Below are 17571 nucleotides of genomic sequence, written 5' to 3'. Positions count from 1 at the left end.
ATCGCGGGATCGTCACTTTGGGCGTTAACTCGCCCACCATAATGCAGCACACGGGTGCAACTGGCTGATGGGCTTTTTTCTTATAGGATAGGGGACCTGAACCACCGTGGATCCTGCGGATGCATTGGCCCTCGACTCGCGCGGGTGAGCCTAAATTTCCCGGTTCACTGCACTGCAGCTGAAAGCCGAAGCGAACGGCCCTTGAATTACCAATCTCGGCGAGTGGCGTGCTTTGTTTACAAAGATGGAATGAACTGTATGCATATCGATCGTATTTCGATCCTTCGATTCAATCAAGCTGGGCGGACAGGAGGAAACATGCGTTGGACAAAGCAAAGAACAGTTCCATGCCCGCCAATGTGTCTTGACTAGCCGACTTGCCCGATTAGGACTTGGGATGAGGCACCAGCCTGTCAGGACGCTTGCAACATCAACAACCCCTGTGTTCGTCTTGAGTGCGTCTCGGACTGCTCGGGGGGTCAACTGTCAGTCAGGTCGCCCTCTACCGTCGGTCAGAGGATGTCAGCATAGCAATCCGCCCCTCTCCCCCCTCTTCCCTGCCTTTCCACGCCTCTCTCAAGTGTATATCACTCCAAGAACCTTGCTTTCGTCCTCGATTCGATTTTCCACGGCGAAACTCATTCAACTACCTACCATGCATAGGCTCCCACTGCACATCATTTTGCGTTTGGGCATGGGTGGCACGGCGCAACGCAACTCGGCAAACCTTGTCATCGAAAGGAATCAGCCGGATTGTGGGGGGGCCGGCACATTGCGATCACTCACTGGAACACAGTTACCTCACTTGCCCTTGTACAGTCTTCCGCACGGGAAATATGATGGCCATAGAGCTGTTTCACCACTTTGTGATCATCACGGTTTAAAGGGGCTTACGACCGATACCTTGGCTCACAGACATTGCTTATGGTCCAATTTAGGTCGATCATTTGTTGCCCTCTGACTGGGCTGTGCCTAACTTTCCCCAGGTTTCATTGCCCCGAACAAACAAGTTAGTTAGCCGTCGAGCTTTCTTGATCCTGGATGGTCAAGTAAAGTGCAGGCTTTCCATCGTTTGTGTGCTATTCCCGACGGATGGCGGCAGGATTCGTGACTCGAAGGACAAATGAAGGAGGACGGGGTTTGGACCTGGGTCCGAAAGGGCAAACGCAAGGAACCCCGAAGCACCATTGAAGGCTCTCGCTCGGTGAGCGTATTAATCAAGGCCTCAAGCCGCAAACCGAAGACCATCGGTTCCACGGACTGGTGTTACGGCCAAGCGTCCGCGGGCGCGTTCCGAGCAGCCGTTGTAAGAGACCAGATGGCGTTGATGGCCCAGGACCCCGGGGACGCGCGGAACGGCACCACCGACAAAAAATTAGCGACGAACCCCCCGTGACTGAGTTCAGCACCACTTCATCCCTCGTTCCCGGCCTCCAAGAATAGGTGCTGGCGCCTGCGCGTCTCACGTAAAGGGCATTCGGTGGCCCCTTAGCGATCGCAATGAGACTCTGTAAGCGCAACGTCGGAATGGGGCATAGTCGGCACATACTATGGCCATGGGTGGCAAGCGATGGCGGGTCTGCAGACGTAAGATGGGTTGCATCGAGCAGGCAGGCTCTGCTTGTCGGTATCGCAATGGCAACGTCTAGGACCAGGTCCCCAAGATTTCAAGCAACGCTATAGCAGGTTGGTATTATGCTTTGGTACTGACTCAATAAACAACAAGGCGGAGCCGCGTAGCGCCGCGTCCGCGCACTCGTTTCCACCGTCGCCAGAAAGATTGTCTTGCGTCCCTCTTCGGCAGATGGATCAACAAAGCATCGGCTTGTCAGGTTGAGCTGTTATGGCGGCTCGGGGAAGTCTGGAAACTAGGAAGCAGCCTGTTGGGAAAGGGGGCAGTCCATATCGTGCCTGACCCGACACTTGACAAGTGCTCCCCAACTGTGAAGGCCCCCCGTAAACCGATGCATCGACCATTCCGTCCACAGCCTCGCTTGCATCACCGAGCGGGCTAGAGGCCTAATGCTCATCGTTCGAACATTGCCGCAGGAGTAACCCAGCCACGGCTGAGGAGGAGGGGCCTTGACAACCAAAGGGCTGCTCTGTTGGGTTGCTCTGTTGGGCATTGTCCATGGACTACTGCCTAGGCGCCTAAGCGGCAACAGAGGCGGTAAGACTAGGGGGGAGGGGGAAGCGCGCGGCCCTCGCATGCTACGAATATTCGAAACGCGGAGCGAGATCCCCCCCCCTGCTGCTCTGAACGTAGAGCCTGCACGCGCAGTCGTCTCGAGTTTATCGGGACTAGGATGATGGCCTTGCGTGCATCAAACGGTGAGCTCGCCATCCAAGGCTGAGTGAGCCCTTCTAGAAGGCTTCCATACACGGAATCTCTCCCATAATGGAAACCCACCCCTTCCCATACAACCCCAATTCGGCGTGCCTCAGCTCCGGGCTCCGAACCCCGGTCAGCTGGTGCAGATCACTCCACAGACGGCCCTGCTGGTCGGGACAGCCGTTATCGTCTGTAAACCATACCATGTAGTTTATTTATGTATCTCACTCCTTTTCTATCCGTTTTCGAGGATGCATATCAGATGCTGTCTTTTCTGTTATTGATTGTGAGAAACCAAGGTGGCTTGCCCCCCCCCCCCCCCCCCACTCCACACACGACTTCTTCCTGACCCTCCCCACCGCAGAATTCCCATCCCTATCTCCTCATATCCATGTTCTGAAAACAGCAGGCGGGCAGCGTTTGAGGGCGGTGGAGTATGTGATGTGCGGCTGAGAGGAATCCTGGGACGGCCAAGGATCCCGTTAACCTTGTCTCATGGCGCAACGATTTAGCTGCAGCTTCCTTGAGGCCATCGTGTCGTGGGCTCGTGGTGGACAAGGGGGATGAAATCGCTTTCCCAGGGCCGCTAGCGTTGGGCGCTACTCATGGCTGCGTCGTATTCCTCCAACCTTGCTTCCAAGCACTGGGCGGCTGTGTATGGCATCGTATGGTGCAGCAGCCTCGAGAAATCCAATGTCATAGGACAACACGGTCGCCTGTGGGCGGCGACAAAAAAAAAATAAGAAAAAAAAAAGGTCCTGTATGATGTTGTCCTGGTTGGGCTGTCTGCCCCCTCCCCCACGGCAGCCTGAAGTGTCACGCGATGTGTGTGTGTGTGTGTGTGTACACGTGTGTGTGTTGCGGAGCTAGATGCCGAGCGACGCTGCTATTCTTGTGCGAGGGATTTCCAATCCATCGTAGAGTCGCAGCTAATTGCGACAAGCGGGGCTTGCACGATTCGTCGGAATAATTTTCTGGGAGGGGTCTGATTCTAGGGTTCCTTCTCGGGATTGGATTGTCGTTTTACCATCCATCGCAACTTCGCTTCGTGGCCATGCAGCATTCAGCGGGTGGTGTATCTTACACATGGGGTTGCCGGCAGTCAGTCAGAGGTAAAGTACACCGAAAAAGGAAATCGAGGTCACATTGCCATGGTTCTCTCGAGCAGGGTGCTAATTCACAATGCCATAGTCTTGAAACCCCCGTTCCCGCCTCCGAAACAATCCTTTAGCTATTCAAGCACGCCCTGGCCAAGTCAAACCGTTAGGACATATCATAAGCCAATCCTGAGATCGCAACGTGCTTCAAGGGGTGGTAGGCGTGTTGTTGTGGTTCGAGCCCTTCACTCCATTCTGTGGCCACGGCGAAACGACGGTTCATGGGGTTTTGTGTGTGTGTAAGCGGCGGCATAGCTCGCCTCACGTCGTCTTTGTCATTGCGCAACGGATGTTAATATCGGTCAAATATTGCCGTAGTCGAGGCATTACCGTGCGGAAGGCACACGCCCACCATCCGTCATTTCTCGATGCGCAAGCGAACTTCCAAAACCCGTAATCTTTCCATGTGGCCGGCCCATCCTGGCTGAAGACCCGGCCTCACAATGCCGGACGAGGGACGGGTGAGCGCTTGCGAGACGCACAAAAGGCATACGCACCGTTAAGCTTCATCTCAGGACGAAGCATTATTGTGGAGATGGTCGCGGCTCGAGGAACGTACGTTCTGACTCCAGAGTGAACCACGTCCAAACACCGGCTTCGGTTCCACGGACGTCGGGACCCGCGTCTGGGAGATTGCAAGTCTGCTGCGACCAGCCAGTTGCCCCAAGCATGTCTCTCTCTGTAGCGCCCGCCATCAAGCCATGCGACGCCCACTATGAGCAGATTCTGCCCACCTCCCCCGACGTTTCCCTTTCACTTTCCTCCGAAGTGGCCCCTCTAAATGGGCCGGGCGCCGCCGTCATAGCACTTGCCCCGGGCGTCGGCTTCGGCCCGCCCGTGGACGGCCGGAGCAGGGGCTGCCGAGCGATGTGGCGCCGAGTGAGCTTCACGATAACCTCACATCATGCCCCGAACCCACCCCGTCTGCCTGGCCCTGTTCTTGTCTCCATTCCCGCCACCATCACTATGATTCAGTCTGACACCACGAACGCTGGCAGAAGGAATTGTGTCAGTCGAGTCAGGCTCGCACCTCTCACTAATCGCCACACTGCAAAGGCGGCCTGCTTACATCAGGCCCATGGCTCCGTCAAAGTGCCGTTCCCTCCAACCGCGAAGCCCGGCCCTCCGCCACATGTTTTCGCTCTTGCAGCACGAGTTTCTGGATCAGGCATCTCAGACCAGTGTCTCCGGGCGTCGAGACAAGGAGATCGGTTCTCGGCTCGCACCACTCACACTCTACCCCGGGGCCGGCCCTCTCGACGTTGCTACGCTGGCGACCAAACGTCCTCCGGGGGCTTTGTGACCTGTCACGTCGACGCTCGCTCCGGGATCAAGAGGCGGCTCCGAGGGGCTTCTACGCCCGTACGGACCTCAAAAGACGCGTTGCTACGCTGGAGAGTCTTGGAATGTGTGGCTGTCCCGAAACGGTCGCTGATAATCATAGCTGATGCCTATTGCGCCGCAGACGCGTCTCATGGTTGCTAAAGTGCCGTCTGCACCATGCAATGGCTGTCTGCCTACATGTCCACAGCCGGGCTAGGTCTGCAGCAGAAGCCATCCATCCATCCATCCCTCCTCCATCATGTATGGATGTCTGCAAAGAGTTGTTTGCTGCGCCGTACACACCCCGCGTACTCACCTCACTTCGTTCTTCCCACCCTGTCTTGCAACCATCCGCCTGCCGCCTTACTGCTTTCTTCACGTCGTGCAGCCTGCAGGCGTACGCCAGCGTCACGGGACCCGTTTTTGCTGATTACGTTGCTGCTGGAATGCCTATCGACGGCGCCATAGCAGCGATGTCACTAGCAGATGCCAGGGAGAGGGGTCGGTGAGGCGGACGACTTCCGTACCTTCACCGAATCACGCGTTACTTACTTTCTTCTGCTCGTACAACCTGAGCTGTCAGCTCGAGCTATCGCCAACACGCATACCCCTCGCGTCTCGTGTTGATAAAGGTTATTGTGGAGAGGAGGACGACACTCTTGTGCCCGGTCACCCGGGGGGAGCTTCACCTCAGCTCAGGCGTCCTGACCTGGGTTGGCGTCTTCATCTGACTCATGAGCAGCATGGGCGTCTCTATCGTGCCCAAGAATCGCACCTTATATGCCTCACGCATGTCAGCAAGGAGGACGACGGCCGTTCTTTGGACCTTTGTGAGCAGTCATTTGCGACTGCGGATTCTCGTCGCATCGGGAGAGGCACTGCAGCTTTCTCGCCACAAGGCAGCTGGGCAAGCGAGGGCGCATGGACGTCCTGCGCCGTTCTGCTTCTGGAATACTCCGGTGGCATGCTCCGGTATTAGTGTCCATCGAGGGGCAGCCTGCTGATGATGTTTGTGATTCTCGAGAGACCTTGTGGCATGGTCTGCCACGTCACTATGGGTGAGATTTGACCCGTCGCCTCCAGTCATTGCAGCTTACCCTTTGCGCTGAGGGTTTTTCTATTCTATCCTTGTCTTGCTTTTCGCAGCTGTTTTTTTCTTCTTTTTTTTTTTAGACCAGTCGGATCTGATATTTATGCAACGCTCATCCGTTTCTATAGCCGTTGGCGCCGTTTCCGTACCCCAGGAAGTGCCCTGACGCTGGACAGCTCCCACTGCTCGTAACCGATCGTATCCCTGCTGGTCCTGTTGGTCGCCAGTAGCGTAGGTAGACAGGTCAGAAAGTGCTGTGAGGGCAATACACGGCCCTTTCTTGGCAGAACTACGCGAAAGCCGACGAGATTACCCTCGTTCAGGGGTGTCTTGCCCCCCTCAGAGGAGCCTGTACCTCGGAGACTGGGATCTGTAGGCGGTCTCGATCGACACCGACCACCTGGATGTTGGTGCCCCTATCTCTGTCGATGGGGGGTATGTTTCTATCACTAAGATATACGGCCCCTCAGCCACCTGGCCAGCAAAATGACCCCTGGCGATGGCGTCGTCCATGTGCGGGTGCCATTGGCAGGACATCGGGGGCGAGATGGATCGAGCCGACACTCTATTAAATGACGCAGTGCATTCCCGCGCCCATGCAGAGCCTCAGGTCTGACGCGAGATTCGCATCGACATGGACGGAGCATCCCCAATGTGTACTTCTTTTTTGACACGTGTTGCGTGTGAACTGCCTGCTTACACGACTGCAGTGACGGTAGAAAAGCACGCATGTCACAAAGAGAGGCAAGGATAACGAAGTCGAGAGCCCTTTCGGGCTACTCATAAGTGAGGGAGCCTGCGGCTTTTTGAGTGGAAAATACCAATGTGGAAACTCCTGATGGAGGGTAGATGCAGGACAGGGGGATCATGAGCAAGGGGGAGCAACAGCCTACGGGCTGGCCCTTCGTTGGCGACAGTTCCTAGTGCTTTCGTCAGCTTTTTTACCGACGATTACACAGGCTTTATCGAGCAGGGAGAGTGGGAGGGGCTTCCGAGGGTCAGTAGAAGGTAGCAGTCTGGCAAGGGTCACGGAGGGGGCGCGTGGATGCGGTCATTGAGCCTAGTGATGTGATACTTGACGGTTGGTCGGAGGCTCAAGGGTGGGTAAGCTCGAAGTGTGGCGGGCAAGGGCAGACGTCGAACATGTCGGTGAGAGGCTAGACCTGACTGCTCACCTTGAGGTGGTGGCGGCGTCGTCCGGGGGACAGAGACCATGGGTAGTTTGCTATGGATGCGGACAGGGGGGTTATTGGACTGTGCTCGCTCGGCATGTGGATTGGACAATTCGTTCGGACCCTCATCCGTCGGCCGCCCATCCAGTCGTACACGATCCTCGATTTCGACCATGGACGTATGGAAGACGTTTGACTCGGGACACACGTGGGGATAAGGGAGTGATGTGGCTGATGGATCGTGATGCTATAGGGTGCGAGAGGAGGAAGGCAGATGGTTGAGCTTGTCAGATGCATTAATGACGATTTGTGGGGTTAGGTGTTGGCCACTTGGATGCTTTGGTTCTGCAGGTTACCCCTAGTGAAGAAGGGGACGCAGTTGGCTCGACGGCAAGCGATTTGAGATTGGCATGAGGTTGGTGATAGGGTCAAGGCAGGTGGGGTCGACGGATGAAAGACCCGGAGCTTGCGGAGTGAGGTTCGGTCTTGGCGGAAGATACAATGTAACGAAAGACACGAGGAGATCGAGTAAGGCGGAGAAGGGTTTTCGAGTATCTTGATGTAGAGGATGTATCTCGATGTCACTGGTTCGTGATACTGCCCCATCTGGGTTGGCATATTGTGTCAACTCTTGAGTGCTGCCTCATTAGGTATGGTTCGCTCGTTTGTACCCCCCCACACACCTTCCCGGCGAGACTTACTGAGTCTGCCGGTGATATATGAGGGGTTTGTAGACGGTTTTCTGCAGAATTGGAGTGTGTAACGGGACATGATATCCAACGAGGTATTAGTCATTGCCTTCCATGTCCCATATCTGAAATACGTTGTGATTTCAGATATCAGATGTCACTAATGGGCCACGCCACGCCACGCCACGCCACGCCACGCCGTGGGCGGTAATACTGGGGTGATGGATGATGTGAGCCTCGCAGTAGCTACCCTTGGCCTGGACTGGGGATCACTGGCCCTGCTTATGTCTTTGGAGAGTGGGGAGAGCGCATGGTCAGGACGGAGGAGGGGGCGGGGGATGAGCTGACGGCTGGGATCACTGAGGTATGGGTTTGAGACAAGACTGCGTGAGTGAGATTGGGGCTGGGGAGGAGGGTGATCAGCCGGTTGATCGCGCAGTCTGGACGACAGTCAGTCAAGGGATAAGGGCGCTGGGTAGAACCGTGGAGGTAGGACGGTGACCAACATGGTAATACTTTAGGAACTAGTATAGATATCCCGCGGGCTTTTTGTGCATGAGGCTTCGAGCTGCTAGCCGTTGTGAGGTTGTTTGCGTTTGATGATATTACAAAGGGGATGTGAAGGTTGTGCGCGTGACTACCTTTTAGCGTGTAATATGAGAGCTCATCTTGAGGAGCGAAGGTTTGTATGTTATTAGGGTGTTGCAGGAAGACAAGGCGATAGATATGTCGAATGCTTGCAGCGCAGCGAGTCCGCGAGGTCGCACAGGAGTCTGTTGAACGTACGACTTCCTGATGCGGGCGATGAGGCTGTGAGCCGAGAATCGACTTAGACTGTGCGCTACGAGAGTGAAGGTTTTGCCTTCGTTTGGTCGCCGACGGAGGAGACACTCATGCAGAGGCATACTGGTTGATCATACGAATTCTATCCCAATCTCTGGTATCCCATCGGCCCATACCTATATCTCTGCCTTTCCCCGAACAAATGAGAGCTCACCCAAGTTCATCGGCAATGCAAATGCCGTTCGCTGGCCTGCTGCAATATCGGTGGGGTGTTGATCGATGAAACGAAGCAGCACAGAAGGGCCCAGGCCTTGGAGAGATGAAAGAAAGCACGGGTCATGGAACAGAGACGAACAGTATCTGGGCTTAACATGGATCAGAACGGCGGAAGCGACGGGTTTCTGACGCACCTACCCACCAAGGTCGATGCCTTCTGGGATCATGGCATGATTCGCGGTGGGTTCAATAGAAATGCCGTGAACTTGGGTGACGCATATAGATTAGCAGAATTCAATGTTTTCTTGGGGTGTACTAGATGGCGAAGGAGATAAGGGCTTACCGTGGTTTGTGATTGTCTCTAATAGAGGCGGAACGCACAGTGGCAGTAGACTTCTAGCGCTGCCGGAATTCTGACGGAGGAAACGGATCTGAAAACAAGAGGCCGAGAGGAGTGTGTGAGGTTCTCAAATCATGACAATTAAGGCCATTGTTTTGTACAACGACTCCGGCCCGAAGCGCCCAGACCCGGAGGAAGTGAACGATGATCGGCTAGCGAGACGTGTTAGCTGTAATATGAAGCACGTCTCTAGTCTGCGAGTGTGTGTTCTGCTCATCGTAAACCCGCTCACGCAATTGAACGCGGTGGCGTGTTTCGTTTGAGGGAGGTCAAGCAAGGGGGGGTATTGTGCGGGGTTTGGTGTAAATGAGCGAAAAGGATACGCGTTTTCTGACGATCAAGTCAAGCCGGGAGGGGTGAGGGATGTTGTCTAAGTTTTTAGGAAGACGGGGATCATGAAACCTCGTTCGCGGGATGTGGATTCAGTGCATTGCCAGATGTTGGCGTAAAATGCACTTTGGTGAAGAGGGGGCGAGCGTCCTTTGGGGGGGGGGCGTGTTTGAGGATTATCAATTGTCTTTTGGAATTGGTGCAAGACGGCCGAGGATATGGGTATTCGGAACATCTTCCGACACAAGCGTCGGAAATGGCTATGTGTCACTAAAGGATTGGAAACATTGACGGTTGTTTGGGTCTGATGGGAGATTATAGAGGGGTGTTCCTACAGAAGTAGGATTTGATATGCAGAGGCCAATTCAGTTTCATGAGATGGAAGGTCTGGCATGTGAGAGTTGATGTTTCTTCTTAAGAATTGGACGGCAGAAGTTTTTCCTCGCCCATTCTTGGGACGAAGGAAAGCAAGGGCCTAATGTAAGACATTGGTAGATTTCGTAGTATATTTGAGTTTCGAGGAGACCAGGAGGACTCTGGCACATGGTGAGCTCCAACTCACTTTGCTCCCATTTTGCCTCTGCCGCCATAAATTCAATACTAAACGGTTGGTTCCCGTGATGATTTATCCGAATACTCTCATCGAGCAATCTTGTGAGTGGGAAGGTTAGCAGTAGCAACCACGGCGAAGGTGAAATATACTGTGAGGCCCAGATTGTCGACCCTTTTGCCAGTCACTCTACTTGGTCATGAGGAGCTCAATACTGGACCCGGTCTGGAGAGTCCACGGCTGGCAAACTGATTGTACGAGGCGAGGCGGGTTGGCTGGCAACGTTCAAGATGCAAGTTGGCTTTCAACCTCCGGTTCCGAAGTCTGGTTGAATTGACCAAGTTGGGATAAGCCCTTAAAGACCTGGTTTGGGATTTGTTGTTCACGTGTTAGGTTCCTATCAAGTCTTTGGCTGGACTGAATATTTGCTGCTTCTCATGATATAAACGTCACGCAAGTCTCAAGCCCTTTCTGTCCATTAAACAGAGAGTAGAATGGATATTTCACGTCAATCTGTCAGATCCATGCCAAATACGTTTCCCAGTCTCGAGGTTTGGGATCATGAATCACAACACACTGGCCCGGTTCATATTCTGATTGTGTCTTAAACTTAGTTACAGCCAATATGTTTGTTTGCTACCTCATTCCTGTCCTCAGGGAGATGCCCCGAAGTATGTTCTTATTTGTCGAAGTGTATGTTCCAACTTTGATGAACTTCACTATTTCTTTGGGCGGCTATGTAGTAAACTACAATCACGATAGAGTCAATTTGAAGTTTAAAAGGTTATATTGATGTATCTATTGGGCGTTAGGTCCTGGTTGCAGGAGTTGTCAGGTTTGAAGGCTCGTAAAGGTTCGGACGGGAGAGTTGTGCTGCTTCCTATATGCGTTTTGATTGTGTAAACCTGGGCTACCGACGACTTGAGCAAATGGGCTACAGTCGTAAGTGAACAGATGCCATCTGTCTGCTGGCAGAGTTTGGCATGCGTCTTGTCTATGTCATGCAGGCGCACGCACATGTGTAGGCTTCAACTCACTCAGAAGTATAAGGTGATTCTGGTCCCTCAAAATGTGTAGAGATGGCATGTAATTTCAGCCTGTAAGCGTTCCTCCTTGCTAGCAACGAGAAAAGACGACAACCACATGTGTGTTCGCTTCAAGCTCGGGTTGCTAGGTGTTTTAATGTCCTCCCCGGTGAAGGAAACACCTCGAGCTAGTTGTATTCCTCATTCCTATGGCTTACTGCAGAGAACGTGTGATTATTAGGAGACCTCTACGGAACCTGAATTGCTTGATGTATTTGAAAGAATAACACCAGCACCTTTGGGTATCCAATCTGGTTGCAGAAAGCGCTGGCTTTCTTTGTTGAACACCTATTATCTCAGTCCCTACAGTCAAGGGCCAGATTTTCGCAACAACCTTTCGGTGTATACCATTCTGAGCGCTGAGAGGCACCTAGAGAAAAGATTCAAGGTTCAATACATTTGCACGCGCCAGCTCACCAACAAGTCACCTTTATCTCGCGTCTCGACTTTCGGAATCCACCTGTCAAGAGCCGTCAGCACAAAAAACAACAACAAAACAACGTTCAACTGGATATCCTTCAATTAGGCGCAAACCAGTTTCCCTGGGGAAATATTGTCAAACCCTGGTGCAACAACAGGGACTTATTAGGGCATGGCTGATTGGAGCCTTCATCTCCCGGTGCGTTTGCAGTCCAGCGTCGATACTTGCCTAACATATATGTTTCTTATTACTTTACAGGACTGTATCATTTAGGAAGGGTTAAGAAGAAACTTTCGCCCGCATTCAAACGCTCCGTTAATATAGGAAGAGCCATGAGAGGTTGCTCGCAAGTGTTATGGTTATCGTAGCAATCCTTGGTTCAGCAATTGCTCGCTCAGTTAAGAAGACAAGCTGCAGGCCTCTTGAGGAGTACAGTCGACATATACTCATCGAATACACTGCAATACCAATGAAAGAGGCCTAATTGGGCGTCAAAGGAGGCTAGAAACTGTTGGCATACATCATGGGCCACACCCAAAACGGTCTCAGTTCCAACTGCTGGTGAAGTGCTCTTGCGAGCTTGCCACCAACCACTGACATGGTCTGCCATTATCCTTAATAGCTGTCTCTGGCTTGTATTTGTAGCTTCATATCTCAAATCCGCCTCTAAGTAGCAAGGGAAGAAGGGCTCAAGGCCAAACGACTCAAAGCCTTTAGTACAAATATCCCCGGCATCAATTTTCAAATACAACCTAATTACTGACAAAGACAGCATGGATGCCCACGGCGCTCATCCAGCAGATGAATACAAGTCGATTGCTCCAATAGCCCTTTTGCCTCGGATGGACGTCGCCTGCATCTCGTTTTAATATACCAAAGCAATCGAGCGCAGCGGACACTGCGTGTAGCGTTCGCCCAGAGCTCAAAATTACCAAATACATCACGCCACGAGAAAGACCGTTAACGATGGCAGCATAAACGTAATCTATACATGTAATTTGGTATTCATAATGGATATAGGCGCTACTGAAGACTTGCATTTCGTTCCTCACATGATATTACTCCATGATGGACCACGTAAAACCGAGAACCCAACACCCCAAACACCGTCCCTCGAGCGAGTTCAACGTCAGTATACATCTCGGATGCTTCGAACATTACGATTCCGAGTTTTCCTTCGACAAGTTTTACAAACATGCATAAAATACGAATACACTTTAAGGCGATGCTGCATTCATGCCCTAAGTCCATTCGATGGGAATCTTAATGACAAGATTAAGCTTTCGAATATCACTTTCTAAACGCATCGTAATTGCAGCTCCAATTTTAAGCCGTCTCTTTCTTAATCCACATCGTCGTCATTGTTTGGCTGCTCCCTGAATGATGGTGAAGTTGGGCTGTGTTTTCTCAGCACTCCGCTGGCGCCACTGCGTCCCCAGCCGCCATTGGTGACGAGGTTCAATGCCCGGTGCTCCGCCGCCACGGGATCTTCCATGTCGAGGTCGCTACCTTCGAGGTCGTCCTCCAGCGCGCGGCCACGCGGGCTAAGCTTCCGCATCGGCATCGATTCCTGGAACCCATCGGCGTAGAGGTTGGGGTCACGCCCCAGCACCCGGTCAGCCTTGGAGGGCATTCTACGCGCACCATTGGCATTAGGAGGGGACGAGGTGAGGTAGTGACGTCCTGCGCCATCCGGCTTCGTAGGCGCGTTGTGCATGAATGCTGGGGGTTCATCAGTGCCCCAGCCGGCGTTAATCTCTCGGGCACGCTGCTCTTCGCGCTCCCTAGCAAGCCGTTCGCGCGCCGCCAGCCATTTGGGACTGGGTTCCCATGACCAGCCGTCACCGGTGGTGTTGCAGATAGGAACAAACCACAAGATGGGCTTGGGGCCGAAGAGGTGCAGGAGGTTGCGTTTTGCGCCAAGGTCAAAAGCGTTGGGGAGCTTCTCAGAGTCTTGCTCGTCGAGGTACTCTTCGTAGCGCTTCTTCGCGCGCTCGCGTTCCATCTCTTCATAGGAAGCATGCATCGGCCTCGAGCCGCCCGGTTGACCCCTGTATTCCTCGCCCTCCTCAGGCCGTGTGATGCCCGGAAGGGCGTTCGCGTGAATGTCCAGGAGCTGCTGCCCGTATGCGGGTAGAGGGATGCCCTCGCCGTTGTGCTGGGCGACAAACTGGTGCTGCATCTGCTTTTTCAGGGGCGACAGGTATCGCGTCTTCTCCAAGCACTCAATCGTCGTCTGGCCGCGACTCGCGAGCATAATGTGCCATCCGGTAAAGGCGCCCACGACGATGCCAATGATGCCAGCAATGACGCTAAGTATAACATAGTTGACGGGCATTAGCGTCTCAACATACGTCGTGTTATTAATGACCTCAATATACACCCAGCTGCCAGAGACGAAGAAGCTGTAGAAGCAGAAGAGCGTCGTGTAGATTAGGAATAGCAGGAAAGCTTTGTGGTTCCTGAGGCCGATACAGGTCGCCAGCCAAGGGCAGTGGTGGTCCATCTTCAGGACGCACCGACGGCAGGTCGAACAGTGATGGGCGCGGTCCGGTTTCCTAGCCTGGCACTTCTTGCAGAATCGCAACTCACCGTTCGACTTGACGGTAAAGGAGGTGGCGGCCGGCGGGGCCTCGGTCGGTAGGGTGCCGTAGCCATCATCGTTCGTTGTGCTACCTGGACTTGTGAAGACGGCAGTGGTATAAGACCAGTTGAGCAGGCCATAGAGGAGAAGGGCGCCGAAGGACGACGCGGATCCTTCGAGGGCATCGTTAGTTATCCCGAGGACGACACGACGGAGCAGGAAATGCTACTCACCGAGCCAAGAAGCTTTCGAGGGCGCTGACCCGATGGTGACATCCACCCAAACGGCCCAGGTGGTCAACCCGTAGACGAAGGTCAAAGGTATGTAGGTTGCGAAAGTGCAGCAGCAGCGCTCAACTTTTCGCGCCCAACGACGAGACATTGTTGCGAAGGGCGATTTTGAACAAGCAAGATCCATACATTCACTCACGCCGAGGAAAAAAGAGGGAAACAGCTATGAAGAGCAACGGATCATGGCGGTCAGGGACGGGAGAAAGCTGGTCGTGGACGAAAAACAGCCCGCGAAATGCTGTATTGGACACGGAAAGTCAGGGGATCAAGTGGATAACCTGCCCTGTGGACATTGAACGCGACGCAGGCTTACCTACTTACGTACATGGTATTATGCAGGGAGTTGAGGCTGAGCTAATCCATCTGCGCCCAGCAGCGATGTGGCGGTGTTTTAGTCGCCGCCACCTTCCGTCCGTGTTCCACGTTTCGGGGAGGTCCGGAGTCGCAAATCAGTGGGCTGTTTGCTCCGCAGCGGCTGGGACACGGACATAATTCAGATACTACTTACTACCTACGTAAACGCAGACAAGCAGCACACACGTCAATCACTGTCCGTTATTGCCAATTTATTTTCGTGATTGTTTTCGTCAAAGCCGTAGCCACCCATCATACAAAACAGAATTGACCTTGAACTTTTTCGATAGCAAGTCTGGCTATCACGCCCGCCAACCCTGTTCCGAATGAAAACGCCTGCCGGTGCGGACAGAACCTCTCTTTCTATAAGCGGGAAACCAATGTAAAATGATTCCTGGCATGAATGCAAAGGACCTGACGGTCAAAAAGCCATCGAGTCTAAGATCCACTGCCACCCATCTCTGGTAGTCATGCATGTCGTTTCTCGGGACGACTCAATTCCTAATCATCTTGGCCCTCGATTACCATTCCAATGGCGTTGGGGACACCGACAAGGACCTTGCCTCTTGGCACCTTGACGTCTTTAACCTTCATGCAGCCGAAGACGTTGATCTCGCGAACGTTCGGGCAACTCCGGAAGATACGGCCAAGAACGAAGTCGTCAACGTCTTCAATGAAACTGATCTCGAGCTTAACGAGATGAGGATACTGATCGTCCTTGGAAAAGACGTCGTCGAAGGCGTCGCGCTTGATGTGGCGACACGCGTGAATGTTGAGGTTCTTGAGCTTGCCACCCGAGTGCTTCATAAGGGCACGGAAACCGTCAGAGCAGAGACCGACCCCGTCTGGGTTGTCGCGAGGGTTGGTGGACTCAAGATGTCGGCATTTCTGGAAGTCAATTACATCGATGGCAGGGTTTTCCCAGTCGGTGAATAAGTCGACAAAACCTTCATCTGTCATGTTCTCGCTGTCGGTGATGCGGAGCTTTCTGAGGGATCGGCAGGTGTTCTTGATGGCAGTCAAAACCTCGTCGTTGGACTTGGGCATCTTTCTCAGGGAAAGCGTCTCCAATAACTGTCCCACACCACGTATCATGTGGGACAGGCTCTTGGGACTGATGTCATGCTGTAAATGAAGGCCAAGGTGCTTCAGAGTCTTGATGTCGCCAATTGCTTTAACGCCGATGTTCGTGACCTTCTGGTTGTGATAGACTTTGAGACGGTTCAGCTTTGGGCAGTTAATCGAAAGCTGGTTGAGTATCTCGTCCCCGAAATGTTTATCCGTGTAGTAGACTTGAATAGCTTCCAGGTCGGCACCTTTGGTTAAGATGAACATGGACCAGCTACTATCGCTGAGCAAGTTTGCCCCGTGGATGTTGAAGGACAGAATCTTGGTGTCACGTGTCAAGAGGTAGTCCATGACCTCGTCCTTGAATTGGATGGCGTTACGGGCCTTGAAATGCTGAAGACCGCTGGCGGTCTGGAATATGCCCTCAAAGTCATTGGGGCCCAGCTTGGCGCCGTCATAGATCTTGACAGTCAAGGTCGAGGGCTGCACGAACAGTGGCAGCGTCTCAGGAGTGAGCAGTCGACGCTTGGAAAAGAGCCGAGCAATCTTGTCCACAACCTTGTCCGGCAGATCACCCAAGCTGTCGGCAAGGTCGACGTTTTTGGCAAGCGTCTCAATGCAAAGGGTGGTCAAATTCTTGGCTCCAGTCTGGTAGGTGCCGTCGAGGATGTTACTCTGCACCTTGCGACGGCTGCCCTGGCCGCCAAGTGACTTCCGAGGCTTCTTCGCACTCTTCCCCTTCTTTGCAGCATGATCCTTGCTGCACTGAGCGCAAAGAAGACCGCCTTCAGGCCCAGTAAGCGAGTAGGCTGTAACAGTGAAGCGTTTCTTGCAGATGGCGCAATTGTCCATCTGGCCAGGCAAAGGCTTCTCTCGCTGGTCGAAGATAGCGCGGGCAAAGTCGTCTTCGTCCTCGGAAACGCCAGTAAAGTGCTCAGCATGGCGCTTCCGCTTCTTGAATGACTTGGACGCCTTGATCTTCGCTAGTGCCTGCTGCTCCTTCCTCTTGCGTTTATCTCTCTCGGCTGAAGTCTCGTTGCGAGCGCTCTCAGTTGTCTCGGTGGGCCCGGTCGAAGGACCGGCTCTCTCCTCTCCATCCTCAGCATTGTTGCCATCCTGGGCCTCGAGGCTTCGGGCGGCAGCAGCACGGCGCTGGTCAGCGTTGCGGCGGATCTGGTTTGCAGAGATGTTATGGGACTGTGAAATAGTGAGTGGACAGTACACAAAGGTGAAGGTGGCTCATAAGGGAGCTCACAGCAAGGTAGTCTGTCAAAGCAGATTGCCTACATCGTGTCAGCCAGTTATGTGGTGTAGAGAGGCTGGTTCTAAGATACTCACGGTCCCGAGATATGGCGGGCAGGACGATTAGCGCCCTGCATCTGGGTCTGTGGAGCAGCTTGATCTTGCTGAGAATCTTGGGCTTGCTGGGCAGGCTGTGCTTGGTTCTGATTCTGGCCTTGGGCCTGAGCCTGAGCCCGCTGACGAGTCGGGCGCACCATCTTGGAGCTTTAATTTGCGAAACAAATCTTGATGAACCTTGACTCTTCCTCGTCTCTCACTTTGAAAGTTGCTTATCGTGATGAAGCTTGATGATAAGCCTGGTGATGAGATGATTAGAGTACGGTCAAGACTGAGCAAACCCCAAATTGACTTGTTGTGGCAAATGGCAATTTGCAGACCTCAAGCTTGTAGGGGGCAGGAATGAGATTAACCAACCTCAAGAACGA

General features: G+C 53.3%; 3 protein-coding genes across 3 annotated transcripts; 1 reads left to right on the top strand and 2 right to left on the bottom strand.

Annotated features, from left to right (window-relative positions):
- The first annotated feature begins 309 nt into the window (after window positions 1-309).
- LY79DRAFT_141148 (uncharacterized protein) lies at window positions 310-1118 on the top strand. Its single transcript, XM_060550954.1, has 2 exons — window positions 310-938; window positions 987-1118. The coding sequence occupies exons 1-2, from the start codon at window positions 398-400 to the stop codon at window positions 1016-1018; spliced, it is 573 nt and encodes a 190-aa protein (XP_060420032.1). The 5' UTR covers window positions 310-397; the 3' UTR covers window positions 1019-1118.
- Window positions 1119-12890: 11772 nt separating this feature from the next.
- LY79DRAFT_504811 (DHHC zinc finger domain-containing protein) lies at window positions 12891-14513 on the bottom strand (the record flags this gene model as incomplete). The annotated part of the gene is made up of 2 exons (XM_060553545.1): window positions 12891-14305; window positions 14366-14513. The coding sequence occupies 2 exons, from the start codon at window positions 14511-14513 to the stop codon at window positions 12891-12893; spliced, it is 1563 nt and encodes a 520-aa protein (XP_060420031.1).
- Window positions 14514-15277: 764 nt separating this feature from the next.
- Window positions 15278-17343, bottom strand: LY79DRAFT_665117 (uncharacterized protein; the record flags this gene model as incomplete). The annotated part of the gene is made up of 3 exons (XM_060563012.1): window positions 15278-17041; window positions 17100-17127; window positions 17183-17343. The coding sequence occupies 3 exons, from the start codon at window positions 17341-17343 to the stop codon at window positions 15278-15280; spliced, it is 1953 nt and encodes a 650-aa protein (XP_060420030.1).
- Between the last annotated feature and the right edge of the window lie 228 nt (window positions 17344-17571).

The sequence above is a fragment of the Colletotrichum navitas genome (assembly GCF_030913465.1).
Source record: "Colletotrichum navitas strain CBS 125086 chromosome Unknown LY79scaffold_2, whole genome shotgun sequence".
Lineage (NCBI taxonomy): Eukaryota > Fungi > Ascomycota > Sordariomycetes > Glomerellales > Glomerellaceae > Colletotrichum > Colletotrichum navitas.
This window is presented reverse-complemented; position numbering and strand designations above follow the sequence as displayed.